The sequence below is a fragment of the Alligator mississippiensis genome, chromosome 1 (assembly GCF_030867095.1).
Source record: "Alligator mississippiensis isolate rAllMis1 chromosome 1, rAllMis1, whole genome shotgun sequence".
Classification (NCBI taxonomy): domain Eukaryota; kingdom Metazoa; phylum Chordata; order Crocodylia; family Alligatoridae; genus Alligator; species Alligator mississippiensis.
The window spans coordinates 207,028,288-207,053,516 of NC_081824.1; the positions used below are offsets into that span (position 1 = coordinate 207,028,288).

At 42.0% G+C, this 25,229-nt stretch overlaps 1 protein-coding gene across 2 annotated transcripts in view; it reads left to right on the plus strand.

The window, feature by feature from the left end:
- Positions 1 to 25,229, plus strand: part of EML6 (EMAP like 6) — a 325,901-nt gene that overhangs the window by 246,093 nt on the left and 54,579 nt on the right. For both annotated transcript variants that reach the window (XM_019500824.2, XM_059719398.1), the window contains exons 18-27: positions 689 to 891; positions 3,832 to 3,943; positions 6,622 to 6,749; positions 9,032 to 9,173; positions 9,366 to 9,518; positions 9,758 to 9,889; positions 12,927 to 13,015; positions 14,337 to 14,513; positions 14,626 to 14,827; positions 15,102 to 15,228. In XM_019500824.2, coding sequence (XP_019356369.1) covers positions 689 to 891; positions 3,832 to 3,943; positions 6,622 to 6,749; positions 9,032 to 9,173; positions 9,366 to 9,518; positions 9,758 to 9,889; positions 12,927 to 13,015; positions 14,337 to 14,513; positions 14,626 to 14,827; positions 15,102 to 15,228 — 1,465 coding nt within the window. The remainder of the gene's footprint in view (positions 1 to 688; positions 892 to 3,831; positions 3,944 to 6,621; positions 6,750 to 9,031; positions 9,174 to 9,365; positions 9,519 to 9,757; positions 9,890 to 12,926; positions 13,016 to 14,336; positions 14,514 to 14,625; positions 14,828 to 15,101; positions 15,229 to 25,229) is intronic.

Below are 25,229 nucleotides of genomic sequence, written 5' to 3' on the forward strand. Positions count from 1 at the left end.
AAAGAAATGAATCAGGGAGGTAGCAATCTCTCCTCCCTACTCACGCATCCTTGCATGTAAATCAAGAGGTAGTCCCTTGGTGTCCTTCCCTTGTCCAGTGCTGGGTGTCACTCAGCCGGAAAGTAAGCTCCTCTTCAGGACTTGGCTGTATGTCCCTGACTTGAGGCAGCACCAGGTGTACCAGCTGGGAGCACACAGCTGCCTCCAAGCTGTTGCTCCCTGGCTTCTTCCTGGCAGCTGGCTTTTAAAGCTCACTGCTGGTGCTGCCCGATGACATCATCATCCTGCACCAGTCCCAGCTGCACAAGTAAATGGTTGATGAAGCGCACAGGTGGCTTCTCCAGATCTGCCTGCTCTTCACTGCTGTGCCTGCACCAGGTAAGTATTCCCTGTCATGCGGCTTTTGGCTGTGGGGCTTTTCCAATGCTGTTCAGCCCTGGGAAAGTGGTCTCCACCCCTTTACTTTCATCACTCTACGACACCAGGGTTGAGGGTAGTCTTATGTAGAGTTTAAATTATGGTTGTATGGAATGGTTTGGATAGGGATGATCTTGCCTCAGGCAGGAGGTTGGACCAGATGACCACTGGAGGTCCCTTCCAGCCCTGTTTCTCTATTACTGTGACGCATTTTGGAACATTCAAGGTCAAAATGAAAACACCATGAAGCTTACCTTTGTTTACATTACAGGTGGGGGCTTTACATCTAAACGAGGGACCTTTGGAAATATTGGAAAACTGGAAACTATGATGAGTGTTTCCTACGGGCGAATAGAAGAGCTAGTATTCTCTGGAGCTGCTACTGGAGACATTTACATTTGGAAAGACACACTGTTGCTTAAGACAGTTAAAGCCCATGACGGACCAGTATTTGCTATGCATGCATTGGATAAGGTATTCATCACCTGCTACTGTCTATTATTTTCATTCCAATTCAGGATTTTGAAAGTGGATAGCTACACACTGTAGGTAGAATTCTGTTTCCGTGTGCACCAAAAATGACACATACACAGGCTTACAGATCTGTTACCCCTGCAGCATGGATTTGTAAGTGGGCATTCATAGACTGAACATTAGTAATGTAGTATGCACTGGCTGCATGCATATGCAGCTACATGTGTGCACTTGTGGTCATGTGGGTGGATCCAGGAGGCAGGGCAGGAGGGTAACTACCCCCCACATTGGCAGTGCATGAGCAGTGAGCTCTTTGTGCTCACCAGCTTATCAACACAGCTCCTGGCCACTTTCTGCCACCCTTTCCACTGCAGCTAAATTCGACAGCAGCCAAGGACCAGCGAGCAAGGGGGTTAGAGGACCAGCAGTGACATTTACCCCCTGGGTTCTGGATCTGTACCAGTGGCAACTCTGGCCAGGAGATGTACTCCCAAGCCAAACAACTCAGAGAGCTTGCTGCATGTGTACTGTACAGCCAAAGGGACCTGCAACCATACTGACCCCAAGATCTGCCCATGCCTGTGTCTAAATCTCAAAAGTACATGTGGCCAGAATCCCATGACTACCTGGTGTTAGACTGAGGAAGACCCCTTGTGTTTTAGTCCCAGTACTACAGTGGTTAGGGTACTTGCCCAGAAGGCTAGAGATTTTAAGCCCCTTCCCCCTTGCCCAGAGAGGTTTGCCCTGCATCTTTCTGATTCCCAGCACAGTGCTCTAACTGCCATATCACAGATTATGCATTATCCAGTGCCCTCTCCAGCACTAGTTTTGAACCTGGTCCCTAGGCAGCCAAGAGCAGGAGGTATGTGGAGCCATGGAAAAACAAGAAATTCATAAGGTATGTGGCTTGGTAAAATCAATGCTGCCTTGAAGAGGAGCAAGCCCTAGGTTCTTGCCTGGCTGCTACCCTCTACATGAGGCAAAAACTTTCCCACTGCTAGTTTGTTATAATTTTCCATGTATAGACTCTAATTAGTAGAAGGCTATCTTACATTCACCCCCTGCAAACTGCTGTGGCTGAGAAAGCAGTGACAGGGAGCAAGGGACCAGACACCTGCTCCTTATTTCTCTGCATCTGTCCCCACCATGCCTGCCTCCCACCATGTGCACCCTGCCGCACGTCCCCTTGTCACCTGCACCTCTATGCTTGTGCCTGCCCCCATCCCTGCCCCTTGTACCTGTGCCTTTGCCCCCACTCTCTGCCTCCCCAGCACCTGCTCCACCCTGCAGCCCACCCCACCCACCCATTGTCCCCTTGCAGCCTGCTCCTCCATGCCTATACTCTTCCCCTTATGCCCTCTGCCACCTCTTCCCCTTATGCCTTCCCTACCTACTCTCTGTCCACCCTCCTGTTTAGCTTCCATTGCAGCTGTGCTCCTCCAGGGCACCAGAAGCAGCTGCAGCTCCTCACCAGGTTGGCTGTGACTGGAGGGACCAGAGCAGAAAGTAAGAGGGGTAGGGCAAAGCTGTAGGAAGGGGAACCGAGTCAGGGGGCAGCCAATGGGAAGGAAGGCTTCAGGTTCCCGCTACATGGTCTCCCCTATGCTCCCTGTGGCTGCAATCCCTCTCCCCCACTAAACAAGCTATTCCAGCCCAGGGCCAAAGCTGGTTCCAGCCCAGGGCCAAAGCTGGAGCGGAGTCACCAGCTACTATGGGGCAGGTACTTGAATCCAAGATGAGGCTTTTCCCCACCATGCTAACTGGGGGAAAAATGGTATCTTGGATTTGAGTAAATTTGGTAGTTGGAGATCTCTGCAAGTCCCCCAAAACTGTTTTTATCATGAAGCTGTTCATGGAGCATGGGCTCCCATAATATAACTAGATCCATTATTCATTAAAATATCCCTGTCACATGGGCAAGCAAGAGTTCCAACAGCAGGGATTTTCTTGTTTTCAGGATAATTTGCCCCGTGTCAGAAGTGTTTCTTTTTTCTTGTAATGTCTTTATTAAATTCTTACAAGAAATTTCATATTTCATAGATTTCATAGACATTAGGGCTGGAAGGGACCTCAGAAGATCATCGAGTCCAGCCCCCTGCCCAAAGGGCAGGAAGTCAGCTGGGGTCATAGGATCCCAGCAAGATAAGCATCCAGTTTGCTCTTGAAGGTGTTCAGTGTAGGTGCTTGAATCACCTCCAGTGGCAGGCTGTTCCAGACCTTGGGGGCTCGGACAGTAAAGAAATTCTTCCTTATGTCCAGCCTGAAACGGTCTTGTAGTAGTTTATGACCATTCGACCTAGTTGTCATCCCTTGGGGTGCTCTGGTGAACAAACGTTCCCCCAGATACTGTGGCAACAAATGTGGCAACCTGTATCATAGTGGATATTTCATAAACTGTGCCTTCTTAAAAGATTATTAGGTGCTAAATTATGACCCCAGATTTGTTCACAAAAGCTGAAGTTGAAATATATGCTTTCCTGAGGTCTAAACAGTTTGATCCTAAGAATTGCAGTTGCAGGAAGCTACTGCCTATAAACATCTCTGTTTATTAAACAAAGTTTTAGATGGATCCTTCAGCAGTGCTTGCTGTCCCTAACATGTTATAATTTCTGTTTTTCAATCTGTTTTCCTTTTTGATGTGAGAACTATCTCTTCTAAACAACTTTCTTTCTCTCTTCCACGCTAAACTTGTGTGGCAAGCCACAACAGTCTTAAAAGAATCTAATGGGACACCTGGTTGAGAATCACTTGTCTACACTCTCTCCCCTGAGGTGTACAGTGGTCCTGAAGACCACATACTCTGAGTAAGACTGTGTGATAAACACACCAAAAAAACTTTTACCGTGAATAGTTTACTATGGAGGCATCTATTCCTCTGAATTAGCTTTGTAATGTTACAGTATCAGTTTCTAAACATATTCCTCAAATTGTGTTGTACAGGGTTTTGTAACAGGTGGAAAAGATGGAATTGTGGCACTCTGGGATGATATGTTTGAGAGATGTCTGAAGACATATGCTATTAAAAGAGCAGCATTATCTCCTGGCTCTAAAGGTATCATTTTTTCAATATGTACTAAGAAAAGGTATATGCATGAAGGTTAGTGAAATGGGATAAATACGTGTGTGCGATTATGACGGGTAAAGGAGGTGACGGGCACATGGGTGTGCAGTTTCAGTATTGTAACAGGAATGGTGATGGTAAACTATATATATATTATGGACTGTCAAGTGAACTAGACCAGTCACAAGACAGAACTGTAAAGGTGTAGGCCTATTTATTTATTTATTTATTTGTGTATATAGAAATATATATTTTTGTAAAAAATAAAATTGTTTGAACTATATACAAATAGGTACAAAAGTGGTGCTTAAAAATGTGTTTATGCAGTAGCTGCACTGAAACTTGCAGCATTTTCCAAAGAGGTAAACTGCATCAGTTCTGGATGGATTGTCTATGGGTACCTGTAGTAACTTCATTATATGCAAGTTTTATAGATTTCATAGACATTAGGGCTGAAAGGGACCTTGGAAGATCATTGAGTCCAGCCCCCTGCCTCAGGGGCAAGAAGTCAGCTTGAGTCAAAAGATCCCAGCAAGATAAACGTCCAAATGTTTCTTAAAAGAGTTCAGAGTAGGTGCTTGCACCACCTCCGGAGGCAGTCTATTCCAGGCCTGGGGGGCCCAGACAGTAAAAAAGTTTTTCCTTATGTCCAGCCTGAAATGGTCTTGGAGGAGTTTGTGACCTTTTGACCTTGTCGTTCTTTGGGGCGCTCTGGTGAACAGGTGATTCCCCAGATCCTAATGTACTTATAGGCAGATACCAGGTCCCCCCTGAGCCTGCGCTTTTCCAGGCTGAAGAGTCCCATGGCTCTCAGCCTCTCATTATAGGGCCTGGTCTCCTGCCCTGTGATCATTTGCATGGCTCTCCTCTGGACTCTCTCAAGCTTTTCCACATCCTTTTTAAATTGTGGAGCCCAGAACTGGATGTGGTACTCCAGCTACAGCCTCACCAAGGCCGAGTACAGCAGGAGGATGACATTCTGGGATTTGCCTGAGAAGCATCTATGGATGCAAGCCAGAGTTTTGCTCACTTTACCAGCTGCAACATTGCATTGGTGGCTCATATTCATCTTGTGGTCAATCATGACCCCCAAATCCCTTTTGGCTGTGGTGCTATCAAGGATAGCACTGCTGAGCCTATAAGCATGCTGCAGGATTTTTTTTCCCAAAGTGGAGTACCTTGCATTTTTCAGTGTTGAACCCCATCAGGTTTTCATCCACCCATTTTCTGACCCTATCCACCCATCCATTTTCTGAGCCTTAGCCTGAATTACCAACCTATCCTCAGGTATGGGCACTTTACCCCAAAGTTTGGTGTCATCGGCAAACTTGGCCAGTCCACTTCTGATACCAGTGTCTACATCATTAATAAAGATGTTAAAGAGTATAGGCCCAAGGACGGAGCCTTGAGGGACCCCACTGGTCATGGTGCACCGCAATGATTCACTTCCATCTATTACCACTCTCTGGGTCTGACCTCAGAGCCAATTCCCCAGCCATCAGACTGTGATGTAGCCAAGGCTGCAGTTGGCCAACTTTTCCATGAGGAGATGATGGGGCACCATATCAAACGCTTTTTTAAAGTCAAGATATATGATGTCAATCTCTTCTCCCTTGTCCAGGTGATATGTCACTTGGTCATAAAAGGAGATGAGTCTGGTCAGGCAAGTCCTACTCGCAACAAACCCACACTGGCTAATCCTCAGGATGTTGCCATTAGCCAGTTTGTCAAGAATGGTATAGAGGTCAGGCTGATAGGCCTGTAGTCCCCTGGATCTACTTTCCTCCCTTTCTTGAAGATAGGCACCACATTGGCCTTCTTCCAATCCTTGGGCACTTCACCTGAGCGCCATGAATTCTCGAAGATCTGTGCCAGTGGCAGAGCTATGATGCCTGCCCGCTCCTTAAGTACCCTGGGGTGTAAACTGTCTGGGCCAGCTGACGTGAAGGTGTCCAGCCTCTCAAAGTTTTCCTTTACGTGGTCTACATGGATGTAGGGTAACAGTTCTCCCTTACCCTGGCTGTCCCATGCTGTATTAAGCAGGGCAGTCCCTTGGGACTTTTGAGAAACCTGCATTAAGCAGGTTGGCTTTCTCCTGGGTGTTGGTTGTCAGTTGTCCCATTTGGTTTAGCAGGGGTCCAGTGTTACCCTTGCTATCCCTCTGGTTCCCCACATATCTGAAAAAGGACTTTTTATTGTCTTTGATACATTACTACAGCTATGTTTATTTCTAGGTCAGTGTTTTCAAATTTCCCCCTCACTTCCATGGGCTCAGAGAAAGGGTCTGACAGTAAGGAAAAGTGGGGGGCGGTGCTGTAGGAGAAAAGTTGTAGAGGGAAAGGGGGCTATCTGACCACCCAGATTTATTTTTCCTGCTGTAACAGTGGAAGGGGGGACACATTCAAAGCAAACCTCCAATTATTAGATTCTATAACTGGAAAATTCTATCAAATGTATAAATTTTCCATATATGGAATCTAATTATTGAGGGGGTCATCTTATAATCAAAGTCATCTTATATTTAAGTAAATATGGTATGTTTTGCATATTACGGTATAAGTACATTAAACAGATTTTGATAATGGACACTGTAAGATAAAATAATAATTAAGGTTTTTCCTTTGAATTTTCAAACAAAAAGTTCAAATACATATATTTTTATTCTTCAGGTTTACTACTGGAAGACAACCCCTCCATTCGTGCCATTACCTTAGGACATGGGCATATACTAGTAGGAACTAAAAATGGAGAGATACTTGAAATTGATAAAAGTGGTCCCATGACACTGCTTGTTCAGGTACAATACTAGCTTTCTTCATCAAAGTATACCTCATCTAAATGCACAAAATTCTATGGTTTCCCCTGTTGCATTTTTCCCTTCCCTTCATCCTTTTGGCCAGTCACTCCCCATCCATCCTTCTCCCTCCTCATACAGAGATTGATGTACAATAGGACCATACTAACTCATTATAAAGTAAAGATCCATTGTGAATTACTAAATTTTGAAAATGAGCCCACTGACTCTGAGTCCCAGTCTTTTTATTAGAAGATTGGGACCCAGTAATCAAGCTAAAAGCTAAAAAGCAAGGATAATACAGAATAATTTCTTCATTTTTATTTTGACAATTGTAGCTCAGTAAACTGAACTACAGATCTGTCCAATTTTGGTGTGGCCAGGGGCTGTGTAGACCACACGCTCCAGGTGTGGCTCCCCTGGGGCCCCTTCCTACCATGCAGGCTGTGCTGGTGGCATACAGCCCCTGCACCAGCAGCACACATCCCCACCCCTGCCAGGCAGCACCAACGGCACAAGCCTTCTCCCAACCACCAGGCAGCAGTGGTGGCATGCAGCCCCCTTGCCACCCAGGAAGCGCTGATGGCACATGACTCTGTCCCCTGTTGCATGGGCTGTGCCAACAGCACCCCAGATCCTCCCCCAATGCATGGCAGTGGAAAAGGCAGCTGCAGGGGCCTGCAGGCCATATGTTATCCATCCATCCATTGACAATCAGTTGGACAGCCCTGATTTATATTATATTAACATATTTGCATCCTAGTAAATTCTCTATTTTTTATTTTGTGAACAGTATTAAGTATTAGAACTATAACAACTGATTGCAGCAATGTGCTATTAAATATTTGTTGAGAAGTAGAAAGAGCCTGCTCTCCCTGTAACTTTTTTAAAACTTGGATTTCTACAAGTATTGCTTAAAATTTTCTCACGTACATGTCCTGTAAGATCTCTGATGTTGCTTTGCTGTAGTTAACTTTACTAGCTATTACCCCTTCTATATGGAATGTTGTTTTAATTTTTCTTTTACACGTTTGTTTTTTAATTCAGGTGTGGCGTTTATTATTTGTACTGTTCTATTACTGTTAACTGATATTTTTTCTTTTGTTTTAGATACATTGTATCTACTTGAATCATAGACACATCTGAGACTTTTGCCTTCATTTGGCTAATTTATTTTCTAATGTTCTAACCAAACATTATATGACAGTCAAATATTAAGCAACCTTTCAGCTTTCTGTAACATGTATTATATCCATAAGGGCATAGGAGATGAGAGGTTTATCCTGGACTTATATTTTAACCAGAAAATTGCAAAAGAAACTCATTCTCATGTATTTTTACTCAAAGGAATACCAGTATTAATGTCAGATGATACTGAAATTACATGAAAATAATCTGATTGATGCAGATTGTTCTGGTAGTAAAGAAAAGATATGGGCTACCTGCATCCAGGATAATTAAGTTACATGGAAGAAATCTCATAATTTGTCATGCAGATTACATTATTATGATACATAGATCAGCTCAAAAACAAATGGAAAGTATGTAAAATGCAATCAAGATGATCCTACAAGACTCTAGATGATCTTGTTGTTTTAATGACATTTTCTCTTGTCTATGAGTTGCAGATTGCAAAATTGGATTATTAATAAGTGAACTGACCTTTGTCCTGGAGTGCTGGCAAGCTGTACATAAATTGCAGGACATCCAGAGAGAGCAACAAAAATGACTAAAGGTCATAAAACTAACCTGTGAGAAAATATTAAAAGAACTCAATATGCAGATGCTGCTCTGTCAGTTGAAAGATGGGATTTTTTTTTTATTGTCAGAGCTATACCATCTCCTGAAAGTAACAAAAGCTGTGCTTGCAAAAGGTGTATTTTGCCAGCAAAGTTGTATCCATGCTGAGGAGTTTTGCCAGCAGAACTGTCACTGAAGGGCATGGCTTTTCAGTCCTAGCCAACATGCCTGGCCTGTAGAACTTCATCATGTAGACACAAATATTCTCCTTGGATGTGGAATCACTCCAGGAAAGTGAAAGTAAAAGTCCTCTTACCTGAAACTTTTAAAGGAAAGTTAATAAAGCACTAGACAATGTCCTTGCAGAGGAAATGTTAGTTATAGCCATGCATAGGCAGACAAGGTTCTTTGGGTAAATGTCATATAATTTATTAGTTAGTCCATTAAAAGATATCACATTTACCCAAAGAGCCTTGTCTGGTAGAGGAATGAACTGCAGAGGTCGAACAGTGTTATTTGTCTATAATGTCTCTGATTTTCTCTAGGGACACATGGAGGGGGAAGTCTGGGGCTTGGCAGCTCACCCTCTTTTGCCTATATGTGCAACAGTGAGTGATGATAAAACACTAAGAATCTGGGAGCTTTCCTCCCAGCACCGCATGCTGGCTGTGAGGAAACTCAAAAAAGGTAACTCTCTTTTGACTGCATTCTGTCATAGAAAAAGTACCACTACTCCACCTTCCTTCTGTTGCTCTCATCGTTCTTTACAGATATTAATGATTAAGCCCCAATATACCTACTACCCCCTATAAGCAAGATTATTACTGTTTTCCCCAGCAAAGTTATAAGCAATAAGATATTCCTTTTGGCCTTTTCCAGGTGGAAGGTGCTGTGCCTTTTCTCCTGATGGGAAAGCCTTGGCTGTAGGGCTGAACGATGGGAGTTTTCTGGTGGTGAATGCTGATACTGTTGAAGATATGGTCTCTTTTCATCACAGAAAAGAAATGATCTCTGATATCAAATTTTCACGAGGTGCAGTTAAAAGATAAAATAAGTTTTCAGTGGTAGACTTAAAATGCAATGTTAAGAGGGTATGTTTGTTTCACATATGTTCTAGGCTAAGGGTTTTGAGTATATTTCATTTCAGTGTGGTTGTACAGAGCCGGGGTCTTAGTTGAGTCCTGTGGGTGCTACTGTAGGATGACAACAATAGCAAGAATATTGATGCATATTTATGGATTCCTTTGCTAAACTAAATGTCTGTTTTACAGATTCAGGAAAATACCTGGCAGTGGCTTCCCATGATAATTTTGTAGATATTTACAATGTGCTTACCAGCAAAAGAGTTGGCATCTGCCGAGGTGCTTCTAGCTATATCACACACATTGACTGGGACTCAAGAGGTAAATAGTAAATTGAGATTACAATTTACAACTATGTGAATTAAAATGCCTATGATTGCAGTAAAAGTACATGTCAAATAAGCATGTTTTTACACCTGTGTAAAGGAGGCTTATAGAGGTATTAGCATTTTGTATTTCCAGAGTCTTTTTTTTCACTAGAGAAGAAATGGAATTTTTTTCTTACATCCTGTTCTGACTTTAGCACAATGTCAATAGGATGGAATAGGCAGCAAAGCAAAGAATTTATATACAACTTAATTTTTAAGCATTAATCATGTAGTTACTTCAGTAACAATATAAAGACCCCTAAAATAGAATAATCCCTTATACAGAAAGAATTAGTAGGTAAAATGTTATGATGAATGTTATGCAGGAGGTCAGACTAGATGACCATGATAATGCCCTTATGGCCTTAAAAAGGTATTTCCTCATTTAGGATTCTCTGCTGTTTGTGTCCTGCCATCACCATCAGACATTAATATAGTTCTTGGAATAAAAGACTACCTCCTTATTTGGTGAAAATCAGCATAACTCCATTGACTTCAAAGGAATGACACCAAGTGACAACAACCCAGGGTCTGGTTTACCATTCCTTAGGAGACAGCTGCTTCCCTTCTCAAACCAGATTTTGGAAAACTCCTTTTGAAACAAATCCCCAAATATTTTTTTTTTAAGTAGCTTAATTTTAGATCATTGACATTTCCAGGTGCTGCCTTCAGTTTTGGATTGAAATTTATAAGGAAGAGTGCTGCTTCTGAACATTTATGAGGAAGGATATCTGAGCAGCGCACCTCCAGCTCATCAGAGTATCTCAGTTTGCACCTCGGAATGAGACCTTTCTTGCCCACAAGCCTTACAGCTGTAGCATAGGAGACAGAGGAGGGGTTGTAGATTTCTAGGCCTGTTAGCAGCCAGGTGTGCCATAAGCAGACTGAGATGCAGGAAGATGCTAATTCAGAACTAGCACATTAGGTTGTTTCTCTTCCCTTGTTGGAAGGGCTGAAGAAACCTTTCACCCCCTGGACATCAATAGTTCATGATCACCCAGAAAGTTTTAGAATCATTTGGTTGATAGGACTTCATTTTTCAGCAGAAGTTTTATTTCAGAAATATCTCAGTCTTTCTTTCTGCTTCAGTTAAGCTCAAATTTAAGGCATTTTCTGCTTCTTCCTTTCATGCCTGAAGGCTTACTAATGTGCAGTCAATTTCAACCTCATCTGCCTGACTGTTAGCATATCATTTGTGTCACACTTCTAATGTTCCTATTCAAGGATGTAGGTATACATTTATACTTCATGCTACTAGGGCAGTGTTTGAATACTTGAAAGTAACATTTTCAACCTTTATGTCACTTATTATGGAATCTTGCAAAAACTGTCATGAAAATTACCAGCCCAGCCACACGATCTGTTTAATTTTAGATCTAATTGACATGTCCAGGCACTGCTTTCATTTACCATGCAGATGAAAACACTAATAGAATATTACACACCATCAAAAATATGTATTGTAGGAGCCTAGAATTTTTGCAAGGTGGTTGCATGATACTTGAAATCCTACACTTAGGACTTGATCCAGTAAAACTACTTAGCACTTCTGAGGACCACTCAGCACCAGGCATATCTGGACCCACACCCTGCTCTCTCTGACTAACTTCCAAATAGGATCATATGAAAGCGGGGCCAGAAGGGACTTCACAAGGTCATCTGATCCAGTTCAAGCAAGGATCATCCCTGAGTAAACTATCCTTGCAAAATGTCTATCCAACCTGATCTTGAAAATTTCCACAGTTTTTCTAGGCAGCATAGACAATGTTTGACCACTTCCATAGTCAGAAAATTCCTCCTAACCTCTAACCTCAATTTCTCTTCTGCATCTTGAGTCTTTTGCTTTAGCTAGTCCTGTCCCTACAGCCACAGAAAAGTCCAGCTCCAGCCTCTGTAAAATTACTCTTCAGGCAATCCCCACTCAGTATTCTCTTCTCTTTAATCATTTTTGTTGCTCTCTGCTGCACTCTTTCCAATCTGTCCATATCCTTCTTGAGGGGTGTGGCCCAAAACTGGCTGCAATACTCCAGGTGAAGCCTCACCAGTGCTAAATAGAGCAGAAGAATCACTTCTCTTGATTTTCAAGTAACACTCCTATTAATACAACCTAGTATCCTGTTGGCCCTTTTTGCAACAGGAGTACACTGTTAACTCATATTCAGCTAACAGTGTACTGTAACCCCTCTGGTGCTTCTCTGCAGTACCACCGCCTAGCCAATCATTTCCCAGCTTGCATTTGTGCATGCAATTATTCTGTCCCAAGTGCAGGACTTAGCAGTTGTCCTTGCTGAATTTCATCTGGTTCGTTGTGCACCATTTTTCCAGTCAAGATTTTCTTCATGTAAGTGTTCATAGCTGGGGTCTACCCAACTTGAGGAGGTGGCTGGCTGATTTTGTGGAGAGATTGCAGGGCCAGCCACCATTTTCATGGGCTGACTGTGGTGCCCCCACGCCTCTGGCCAATGGGCCCTGGTGGCCCCCATCCCTGGCTGCTGATTTGGTTGTGAGAGCTGTCCGTCATATGGTCCTACCCCTCACCACCAATTGGTGGAGGGGTGGGGCCACACAACAGGCAGTCCTCTCAGCCGATCAAGGGGTAGGGGTGGCAACCATCTTGAGCTCCCCTTTGTGCCAGCAGCCCCCATGCCCTCTATCTCCCTGCGCCAGCAGGCTGCACGGCTGGCTGCAGCACTATGAGGACTGCTGGCTTTCTGTAGAGAGCCCACATTTTATTTTCAGTAAGTTGGGGGCAGGGGTTGTTGCAGATTTTGAAATCATTGCCCAATTTCAAGGGCAATGCCAGACTTCATGATCTCTGTAAAATTGTGATTTCATTAGGTCCCTATTCATACCTAGATCTTATTGTCTAGTCACAAATAGCTGCGCAGATGGTACATTACAGTTTGTCATAACATTTCGTCTTTAAAAAAAAATTCAGAAGAGTCATAATAATGTATAAAACACACAATATACTGTTACTTCATTTACAGGAAAATTATTGCAAGTCAATTCTGGCGCCAAAGAACAACTATTTTTTGAAGCACCCAGGGGCAAAAGACATATTATAAGAACTGCAGAGGTAAGATCATGCAAATTGCACTTTTAAATATTTCACGTCAAACTAACTTCAAGGTTTCGCACTTTGAGGCTGCATGTAGATGACATGCTGACTGTGTAGTCGTTACTGCGAAGTCATTTATTACTTGTTTATAGTTACTGCACTGTACTTGTTTATAGTTATGTTGATAACCAGAGGTCCTGCACCATAGCGTTGCCAAATGGCTCTTCTATGACGCTAACTACACAGTAGCCCAAGACTACTGCAAAGTAGCATCACGTCATGCTTCCTGCCATATGACACTACTGCGCAGTAGTCAGCATCTCATGTGGACCTGGCATAAAAGTTGCTGTTATACAGCTAAAAATCAGTACTTTATGTATTCCAATGCTTTATTTTTTCATATTCAAATGTTGATTGTTTCAGCGGCTGTGATAAGAACTTTTTATTACTCTATATAGGTCCTTTCATAACAGCTACAATGCCATTTAGTTTGGGATGCATATTAGTATTTTAAAAATAGAATTATTTCAGACCTGATCTAGCATTGTTAACACAGTGAGCAAGATTTTCAGAAATAGTTGGCACTAAGCTACTACTTCTTTCACTGAAATAAAATTAAAAAGTGCAAATTTGCTAAAAAAGAAAAAAACAACAAGTCTAAGAATTAAATTGCATGAATACAAAAAGGAAAAAAAGTACCAAATTTTTCATTACCTTCAATGTCTATAGGTGCATCCATTTGTTCATGTAGAATGAAAAATGCAAACAAATAACTCAGCATTGAAAACAAGTAATTTTGCACCATCCTTTTATAAGAACAGTCACCAGTTTTGTATGTTGTTAGTGTCCCTGTATTTTCAAGTGCAACTTAGGAAGCTACCTTAGGGGATATGGGGTGCATTTGCATGTACTGTTAAGGCAATTAAATAAACTCAGGCACAGTTCTATATGTGCACCCAGGACTGCAACACTTTGAGCCAGGGTGGAGCAGCCCCGGGGTGGCAGGGAGACTGGGGGTCAGTCCTGGGTTTTGGGTGGCAGTGACAGGCAGCAAAGGGGCTGGCTGGGGCACAGGGATGCTCAAGTGTGGAGCTAGGCAGCAGGCAGCCCCCACACTTTAGCACTCTCATGCCCTAGCCAGCCACTGTCACCATCCACATGTGCATTTGAGCCACACTGGAGTTAATTAACTGCGCCCTAATACCAGTGCATGTATAGACTATGATGCTTTACTGTGGAGCTAATTAGTCAACACCATGTTAAAACACAGGTGTAGACGCACCTACTGTGTACTGGACAACAGTCAAAACCCCTTTGTTTTGGGAATTTTTGTTTTCAGATAGAGAAGATTGAGTGGGATACTTGGACATGTGTTCTTGGTCCTACATGTGAAGGAATTTGGCCCAGACACAGTGATGTCACTGTCGTAAATGCAGCCAGCCTTACCAAAGATGGAACCTTGTTAGCTACAGGAGATGATTTTGGTTTTGTGAAGCTTTTTTCATATCCAGTGAAGGTACCAAATAGTATTTATTCCTCTAGTTGGAAGTTGTGCTGGAAAAGGAACTGAGAAAAAAATACTGTGGGAAAATGTGAAAAATTGGTAACAGGAATTCTTTGTGTTACAGGGCCAACATGCAAAGTTCAAGAAGTATGTGGGTCACAGTGCCCAAGTAACCAATGTTCGATGGTTACATAATGACTCTGTGCTGCTGACTGTAGGTGGTGCTGATACTGCTCTGATGATCTGGACCAGAGAGTTTGTGGGTATCCAGGAGAGTAAACTGGTTGACAGTGAGGAGTCAGATACAGATGCAGAAGAGGATGGAGGTAAAAGGGTTACATGAAAAACATGTTTAGTTTACCTCTGATCCTACAGTGACTCTCATGCATGCTTAACTGTAAGCATTTGACCTTGATTGCGTCAGACTCTTCACATACTTAAAGTTAAGTCTGTGTAAATCTTTGTAGGATCAGGGCCATGGTTTGCCTATTTTGTTGCATATCTTTATTTCTTAGTTTTCTACTTTGAAAAGTCAGTGTATTGGGCACCTGTCCAGCTGTAGCAAACAAATTGCTCATTTTATCTTTAACTTTATTTAAGGTTATGACAGTGATGTTGCGAGAGAAAAAGCTATTGATTATACAACTAAGATCTATGCTGTAAGCATCCGAGAAATGGAGGGAACAAAACCCCACCAGCAACTGAAAGAAGTTTCAGCAGAGGAAAGGTATGTCATGCAAATACATTCACTACTAAGTAAAGAGTAAATTTTTTAAATCTCCTTTTATTGAACCAAAAATATTCCTTTACAGATATTAACACAACATAATATTTACACTTTACAAGACAGTATTTTGAAATTTTACTTATGTCCCACTACCTCATGAGGTGTGTGTGTGTGTGTGTGTGTGCGCGCGTGTGTGTGTGTACATACACACAAAGCGTGTTGTTGTTGAATGTATAGCTGTCGATTATCTTTATTTTTCTAAGTATACTTTGTAATCATATGGATTCACTCGTGCTGTTTGATCTGAAGTACCTCATACTTTGAAGGAGGAGCTTGTTCCTGCCACCATATGCGTACTTGGACCTACAAAACTGTAAAAATCAAATCAAATTAGGGCATGGCTTGCAAGTTGATTCATCTTGATCGCTAGAGGATGTTTGTTCTTATTACAAAACCATAGAATTCTGGCAACAAGAGCGTCCTAGGGCTTGAATAAAAGAGGTATTTCAGATCAAGTCTGAATTATGGTAGAACAGATGGGTGGGTATACTCTATTTAAATGACCTTGACTAATATTGTCAAATTCTCACTTTTTAAAACTTTGCTGTTAAAATGCCAGGGGAGAAAGGTTTCATGATCTTTAAAAAGAGTGCCAAGCCCAGGACAGATTGGGTTTCCTAGAAAGCTCAAAATCTTCTGCTAAAATTCTGCATTCATGGGGTGAACACCAGTGCCTATTGAAGTCTCTCGCAAAATTCTGATCAGCTTCAGCAGAATGATGATTTCAGCCCTTGAAAACCTGATGTGCACAAAGATATGCAGGATCAGCTCTGGAATGAGTAAACCAGCTGCCATGCTATTTCATAGCTCCTTTTCTAGTTTCCTATTTTCTTTGCTTTAGGTAATAATACTTTCTAAAAAACATGTTGTCTGAAGATACTCCCACTCCAGCCATGCAATCAGTGCAGACCCAACCTTATATCTTATACATAGTTTGTGACCATTTGCACATTTCCCTCTACCTTTAAATGATTGATATATGTTCTTTTAGTTATTATGCACGTCCATGTATATGTATGAAAGAGAACTGGTATCACTGCTTATAGTAAAGGTTGACCCAACAGCACTTGCTGTTATAAGATTCTTCACCAAGCTTTACCTGTTTGTGCCATGCCATTGTCAGCTTTAGGTTGAAATATTTTGGAAAGATTCAGCTAAAACAATCAACTTTATCTGAGACCAAGATGAGGAAAGAGGACAAACATTATTTTGCCCATGTTAAAAACTCTTCAAGTTCTCTTACTGAGAAGCTGTAGTGCCTTTTGTTTTGGATGAAGGTTAAAATTTCCTGGAGAAGGTGTTGTCAGTCTGGTGCTAGGGTTGTTTGCTTTTTTGTTTAGTGTTGAATGTGGCTTAATTGTAAACTACAGAAAATCTGTTTATGCATCCTCAGGAGAGTCTTGGTATAATCTGGCAGCTAACGTCCCCAGAGATTCCTCCCTTATTCAGTGTGCTGTGGTCCAGCTTGCAGAGACAGAACAGAGCTGCTATGATGACAAGCAGAGGAACTGAGACTTGTGAGACTGTCCCTTTTGGGGCTCTTAATGCTCCTCTTGCTGACAGCCAATCTTTGTGTTGGAGAAGGAAGAAACAGTCTTTTTCAAACACAGAGGGATGAAACTGAATAGACACAATGAGCAGAGCTTTGCAGGAACCATATGATGGGAAGAAGCAGAGGGAATAGAACAGAGGTTCCAGAAGAGCAGGTCAGAAGGAGGCTAGAGAGGAAGGAGCAGAAACGACTATTGAGGGGCTGGGTTGGAGGAGATGGATAATAGATCAGGAGCTGGAGAGGAAGGTTCAGATTAGTGATTCTCAACCAGGGTGCTGTGGCACCCCTGGAGTGCCTTGCTCCTTTCAGGAGTGCTATAGGATGCTATGCAGTGTTAGCACTGGCAGTTGTGCAAACATGATTCACAAGACAAACCCAGAGATTTCAAATAGAAAACCATAGTAAAATCTTCCTGACCTGTTGAGTTCTTGGCAACAGAAAAATAGTGCTCTATTACCATATTTACTCAAATATAAGGCAACTCTGACTATAAGATGATCCCCCTCACCCATAATTAGATTCTATAAATGGAAAATTTATAATTTTTTAATAATTGTCCAGGTGTAGAATCAAATTATAGGAGGTTTGTCTTGAATTTGTCCCCCTCCCACTCTCCTGCAGCCCCGTCATCCCCCCCCCCTTATTGTCATACCCTTGTGTCACTGAGTTCATGAAAGTGAGGTGGAAATTTGAAAACACTGACTTTGAAATCATCATGCCTGTAGTAATTTGCATATAGGGATCAGCAGAGAGCCTAATTAATGCCTTAAGGTCAGAGAAAGAGATTGATAGAACATTGGGTTGGTGGGAGTGGAGGAGAGAAACACAAAGCCCACGACCATGGCAGTGGTGGCTGATAACCAGGAGGTAGAAAGAGAAATGAAGAGTGGAAATAAAGGTCTTTAGACAGAGGGAAAGTGGATAAAGGTGAAAAAGGAGCAAGAAAAGAAGATAGCAAAGGTAAAGTCAGGAACAACAGCAGAGATAACAACAGAGGCAGTGGCAAAGATGGCAGTGGTGAGAGAGATGAGGCCAGAAGGACAACAGGAGCAAAGGAGAACAGGAGACACAGAGGGAGCAGCTGAAGAAGGATCATTAGGAACATGAGGAAAGGTCAGGCCACCAGGAATGGTGTAGTGGGAAAATGTGGAAGAGACACCACGGGATGTTGGTCACTAGTGGAGACTATGAATAAGAGCAACATTTAACTGGCATTGGCGTGCAGAAGGGATAGATGATGAACAGATATGATTTTGTGGAGAAGGTACTGCTTGAGATATTGGGGATGCATGCAGAACTCTTCACCACCATGACTGCTTTCTCCAACCGAAAGCCATGGCAATTAACTTATTGGAACGAAGAAGAGTATGACAAATTTTGGCAGACATATGCAGAAGAAGGGGGAAGAAGGAATTAAAAGAGTTAAAGTTTGTAGCAGCAGAACAGTCAAGGGGAAAAGTGATTATTTTCCACATGAATATGGATAAATTAGAGGCAGAAGACATAGAATGGTGTCTGTAAAAATATGGACAAACGCTTCTGTGAGTAGAGAAAGTGAGGGACAAATGTGATATTTAGATAAAGGCCTTGGGGGACTTAAGCAATGTTAAAACCAAACAAGTGGAGCCCGGGTGGGGTGCAGGGCCTCCCATCAGTGGTCCAGATAGGGCCAGACTGGAGTTTTATATACCATGGGCAACTAAAGTAATGTAGCAGATGCAGGAAGGAAGGTCACCTGGCTGCACACTGTCCCCTCATAGTGTGTTACCAGTGTGAAGAGATGGGGCACAGAGCAGCAGGGTGCCAGGAGTTCACAAAATGCACTGTCTGTACTGGGGAAGGACACTTGTACCATAGATGCCCAACAGTTTTTGCAACTGAGGTGAGCCCTCCCCCTCCCCATGGAACCACAAGAATTAGAAAGGGACAGTGAGGAGGAAGAAGAAGGGGAGAGATAGAAATGGTAGAAGAGACTCCACAGAGGGATGGAGACAGAGGGAAGCGGAATCTCTGTAATAGAGGCTTCACAAGAGAGAACTGGAGGCAAGGTGGAAGGGGATCAAAAGACATGGAGGTGGGGGAGGGAAAGAAAAGAAAGAAGAAACCCACCAGACACCAGAAGTGGAGATAGAGCAAGGAAACGAGCCAGAGCAACAGGCCAGGAAAAGGAAGACAGCACAAGGACAGAAAGTCAGGAAGAAGAAACCTGATAAACATGGAAGTGAGTTGTAGTCAGAGCCCAGAGAGCAGCTTCCTTCTATTAACTCCCCTCGGCTCCAGCCCACAGTGGAGAGCAGGGAGCGGGAAGCAGCAGGTAGGCAGGAAAATGGAAGCCTTCCTAGTTGCAAAAGCAATCCAGCAGTTTGCAAGAGCAGCAGGCAGGAAGGGTTGGGGGGTGGAGTCAACCATGATGAGCAGTGGCCCAGATGATCCATAAAAGGAAAGGCACATTCAGTTTAACACATTGATTGCATTGATTATAGCTTTAATTAATGTCTTAACAAGGAAAAGGTGGGAACAGGTTGAACCAATGTTAAATCAAGTAAAGGCAGACATAATCTGCCTACAAGAATGTGATGTATCAGGGGAGAGGGATTATAAATGTTTTGAGAAGAGGCAGAGATGGGGACCAAGTTGGTGCTCAGGGACAAATGAAAACAAAGCCGCTGAAGTGGTGATAGCACAGGTGAAAGACATCATCAGTGGTAGACTGCAGCAAATGATATTATCAGTCAGGGAGCAAAAGTTTTAGAATGATTTTTAGAAGTTTTCAAAGCATATGCACCACCAGAGCAGGAGGGGAGGAAGGCTCTGCTTAGAAAGCTAGCAGTTTATGTGGCTGGAGGAAGATCACAGATAATAGCAGGGGACTTCAGTTACATAATGAAGCAGGTGACTGAACAGGGAAGGGGGAGGTGGAACTTCATCCAGATTGTTAACAAATAATTAAGGAAGAGTAACTAAGAGATGTGTGGGCAAGGGAGAATGTTTTCACTACAACTGACCCCAGGTGAAAGAAAGAGTCATGAATTGACTTTGTGTTTGTATCAAAAGAAATAGAGATATGAAAGAAAGAAACCATTATAAGAAACCATGTAGTGATCACTGGATGCTGAAGGTGGGACTGAGTCTTTATATGGGTATTGTAAGGGGAAGGGGAGCGTGGAAGTTAAATGTGCAACTGTTACAAGATGAGAAGATACCTTAAGCATACATGAGACAGTATGAGAGGTGGAAAACACTGAAGAACTATTTTAAGAGAACCAGGGAATGGTGGATGACGGCGACGAAGAGGACGGGAGAATTCTTCAGAAAGGAAAACCAAAGAACTGCGGGGAAAAGAATGAAAGAGTTGAGGGAGCTACATAGAAAGATGCAGGAGCTGCTAAAGGAAGCTTCAGAAGGAAGACAGGTACAAGAAGAACTAGAAGAAACAAGACAAGAAATAGATAGCTGGTTTAAAAGAAAGACGAGAGAGAAAATGGTTTTAGCACAAACATCCTATGTAGGAGAAAACAAAGCGTGGTCCCCATACTTTTTGGCTAGAGTGAAGATGGCAAAAAGAGAATTAAAAGTGATCTGAGAAGAAGGTGGTACCTGGGTGGAAAATCAGGAGGAGGTGTTAGAGACAATGGGAGGGGTATAATGGATGTTTTTGAGAAAATAATGGAAATGGGAGGCACAGAAAGATTTTACAAGAGACATTCTGATCTTACTCTTCAAGAAAGAGGAGAAAGAACTCCTGAAAAAAACTGGAGACCAATTACACTCCTTAAGGACTCTAAGTTAATGGCCAAGACACTGGTTTTAAGGATGAGGAAGTATGTACAGTACCAAGGAGAAGGAAATGATCAGAATGATCAGAAATGCACTGTCCTGCATCCAAAAGAGGAAAACAAACACAGTTATAGCAAACCTACAGTTAGAAAAAGCATATGACAGAGTGGATCATGATTACATATTCAAAGTACTAAAAAAATAGGGTTCCCAGATAAATTTATATATTGGATAAGGCTATTGTATAGAGAAGTGGAGCGTCAAGTCCAAATTAATGGGCACCTAAGTGGGGCCTTTAAAATCCATACAGGAGTGAGAAAAGGGTTCCCTATCACCACTACTGTTTGTACATGGCATGGAACTGTTAGCACAAAGAATAAGAAAAGACAAGGTCATCAGCATAGTAAAGATACCAGGAGGGGAAAAGTTTATTATATATTATGCATATTATACATGAATGGTATAAATGTAGTAGTTAGAGCTAGACTTTTGATGGAAAGGGTGGGAAAGCATACAGCAGAGTACGGAGAAGAGTGGGGGCTAAACTAAATAGATTGTATTCCTACTGATGCAGCAGCAGATAACAAAAGTACAGAGGCAAACGTGTTTTTCTAGAACACCCAAAGAGAAAAGGTTGGCTAGAGCTGAACTGCACAAAGCAAGAGAGATGGAGGGATGAGGACTGCCAGACTTGGGATTGTTTGTCTGTACAACATATGTAAGCTCAATGTGCAAGGCAGTAATGAAAGGAGAGAGGAAAGCAGCATGTATCACCCAATTTCACACAGCTGCAGTTTTGAGGAAATGGGGAGTATATCAGACCTCTTTGAAGAGTCCATGGGTGTGACAACCTCTGATTCATTACATCAGGATGGAAGGATTCATGCAGAGGTATGAAATAAGGAAGGTAAGGCTGGAGGTCCTGAAGGACCATAAGAAATTCTTGAAAGCAGTAAAGGAAAGAGATGGTACAGCGCCAGTGGGAAACTTCACAAATAGAAGTGAAGGTGTGGGGAAGACGTGGTTGGTAAACAACTAAAAGGGGAACGTGCTGACTTAGAGTGGATGGTTATAAGAAATATCTTGCCAGTGAGAGAGGTTCAACACAGATAGGGCTTGATGAGCTCACGTAGGTGCCCATGGGAGCGGCGCGGGGCAGAAGAAACAGTGGGGACATGATTTGGGAGTGTACATAAGCAAAGAGGGCATGGGAAAGGATCCACCACATTCTGAGTGTCACCAAAAAAACCCTGTTGTTAGCACAGGAGTTGGTACTATATGGACTCATACCAAAGGGGAAAAGTTATTAAGGACTTTATCAGCATGTTTTAAAACTAGTTTATGGAAAGTAAGAAATACCCGTTTTTTTAAGGGGTTGGCTTTCACTGGAAAAGAGTGTCTGAAGCTGGGGCTGCATGAACTGAAATACCACATTGATTGGAATAAGGAAGAGATCAGAGAAGAAGAGGCAGAGAGGTGGAGAAAAAGGGAGTAAACCCACTTGTTTCACTAAACCAACAGACAGGACTGATGGAAGAGGCAGAGAGTTTCAGGCAGTTACTGAAGTAATCCTTTTTCATAGGTTTCTGGATGAAGAACAAGAGTTTTGTAAGGGGTTCTTTTGTGGGAAGTTGATGAATGCTGTTTAAGGGTTTAATACATGTAGTTGTTTTTGTAATATGAAATTTTGGTAAAACAAGGATGCTTAATGTGAAGTTTTGTAAGAACAGGGTGATAACTGTGTTTTTAATAAAATTTGCATAAAAACTAAAGTTCATGTTGCCCAATACGGGCCATGGGTTTTACAGTCACACTTAAGTGTTGGCTACATTTAATCAGCTTCAGAGTTGGTTTCCATGACTGAGCAAATGCTGCTTTTGGCAGCCATTTAATGATAAACAATGTATTTAATGAGGTTTCCTTGTCTGTGAATGTAGGGTGAGAGTTTTGCCTCCATGCTAATTGGGGTAGGGAAAAAATCATCTTATATGTGAGTAAATATGGTATTTTTCATAGTCAAATAATGAGTGAAAACTAAGAGCTGGAATTTTCTCAGGGGTGCCTTGAATTTAAAATGTTTGAGAGCTGCTTTCTTTTTATACAGTCTCTGCTCCATTTGTTGCAGAAATTGGAAGGTGTCTAATGAAATGAGGCAGGAATGGCAGGAAATGTCGTCTCAGCAGAGGCTAGAATTGAGTGTTGCTTTGGAAAATTGTTTTCCACATGTTTCTGCCATAAAGTTCTTATATGATGCTTGGAAAGTTAAGAGTTTTTTCACAGGTAGCTACCAACTCTGTTGGGTTTTTTTTGGGTGCCTAATGTGAGATATATAAGGTTAGATTTGCAGAAGTATTGAATGCTCACAACTGCAACTAAAGATGATTTGAGCTGTGCTTTGAACACAAGAGCACTTTATACTAGTACAAAAATCAGGTTTTAGATGGACATCCAAAACTAATAGACACTTTTGGGAATTTGAGTTTTATCTCTCTTTGTGCCTCAGTTTCCCAGATGCAAAATGGGTTTAATAATACTTAAACTCAAAGGGATTATGAGGAGGAAATTAATATCTTTATATTCAGTACAGGATTTAGGTAGAATTAAGTGAGGACTGAGACCACACCTTGGGTCTGTCAGGTAAAAAGAGATACTGAATTATTGAATGTGGCCAGGGCCCTTTGGGGAAAAAAATCATATGATCATGTAATCAATTTTTGTATTAAAATGTATATACATGAAGACATAAAATTAAGATTTCAGGGGCAACCTTAATTTTCAGATTTCCTAAATTCTAAGTCTTTGATATTGCAACTGTAACCTTTTATTAATATAATTTTATATACTCTATCTAAAACCTATTTTTCTTCATTTTTATTATGATAAATAAAACAGAAGCAGAAGTAAAACATTCTCCCACATCTTCCTTTTCCTCACACTTCGCCACTGTACTTCTATATATTTGCAAGTACTAGAGAAGCTAAAGTGGCTTGTTTTTTTGGCAGTGGGCAGTTTGATTTAACATAAGAATATAAGAATTGCCATTCAGTGGGTCAGACCATAGGTCTATCTTGCCCAGTATCCTGGGTCACAGTGGCAGAAAGTGGATGCTGAAATGGAGAGTGAGCTGCCTGAGTACGTCCCCATGAGCGCACACATGTGATTTGTGGTGTCTCAAAGCCATCTGAAGTGCCGCAAACCACACATAGCGCAGGTTTTGAAATATGGGGGAGCCGGGGGGGGGGGCTGAGGCCCCCATAAGAGACAAGAGCCTCCCATAAGCCCCCCCATAAGAGACAAGAGCCCCCCCCCAAGAGATGAGAGCCCCCAGCCCACCCCATGCCTTTCTGAGCAGCTCAGGTGGTGGTGGCTGCTCCTTCCAACTTCTGGCTACCACTGCTGCAGACCCCCTCAAGAGTCAGAGTGTAATTTGAACCCTGACACAGCATACGTGGGCCCATGAACCACTCTGCTAATATGCAGCATGGCAGGTTTTTCTGACACTGGAGAATTAAGTGTGTGATCTTGAATTTTGACACAAACTTCCTTCTTACATCTTCCTTTCACTTCTTCTATTCCTCTCCCATATGGGGTGGTGCAGGAATTATCCAGAACATGGTTTGAATGTCACATTCTGATTTATGAAACATATTTGTCTCTTGATATAAAGATAAAAAAAATCTTCACCTTTGCTGCATAAAGTCATGAATTCAACAGCATTTGTTTGCTTGAATTGGATTACACAGAGGCTTTTTTTTAAAAACAAGGTTGTCCAACTTCTAAGCAACTGTGGGCCACACATACACCCTGTGAGCCTCAATAGTGGGGACTGTGCACTCAGGTGTCTCCCCACCAGCTTCCTGCACTGCCAGGCACCCTGTCTCGCTCCAAGCTACCCAGTCACAGGCCTCCAGTTGGACAACCATGTTTTAAATTATATGTTATGTAGACCTATAACATTCCCAAAAACACAATCCTAACTGTATAGTTATACCACTTACATATTTGATCAGTTCCCTAAACTTCCTCTTAAATAATAACAGGAATATAATTAATGGACAGCAATGAAGTATCCATTTAAGAGGTCTTAAATTCCTTTATTGCTACAAACTACCAACAAAATCTTTGGGACATAGTTTTATGTTTTTACTGTAATTCTTACAAGCAAATATAAAATAGAGCAAGTTTAATAACTGCTTTTGCAAATATCAGGAGGATCTAAATAAAGAACCGTAAAGAGCTTATAAATTATGCAGAATATCTCCTTTAATTGCAAATACATCAAACCTGTCCATTGAATTAGGTTATGTATAATATTGTTGGAAATTATAAGAGATTAATTAATCTAATTTCTTATTGGTCTGTCTTTTTGTCCTCTAGCATTTTGAGCACAGGACTGAGTCAAGAACCCTGGCCTATATTTTTATCTCAGTTTTCCTGCGTGTGTAGTATAGTATTCAGATGTTTTTGTTGTTGTTGCTGTTCTAAGGTGTAGAATGGTGGATCTAACAGATTCTCTTAAAAGCATCACATTCCTATCTTAGGCCCTGAGTTTGGAAAGCACTTAACTTATACCTGAGTCCATCCCTATTCAGCATTTCAAGTGAGCGTTTCC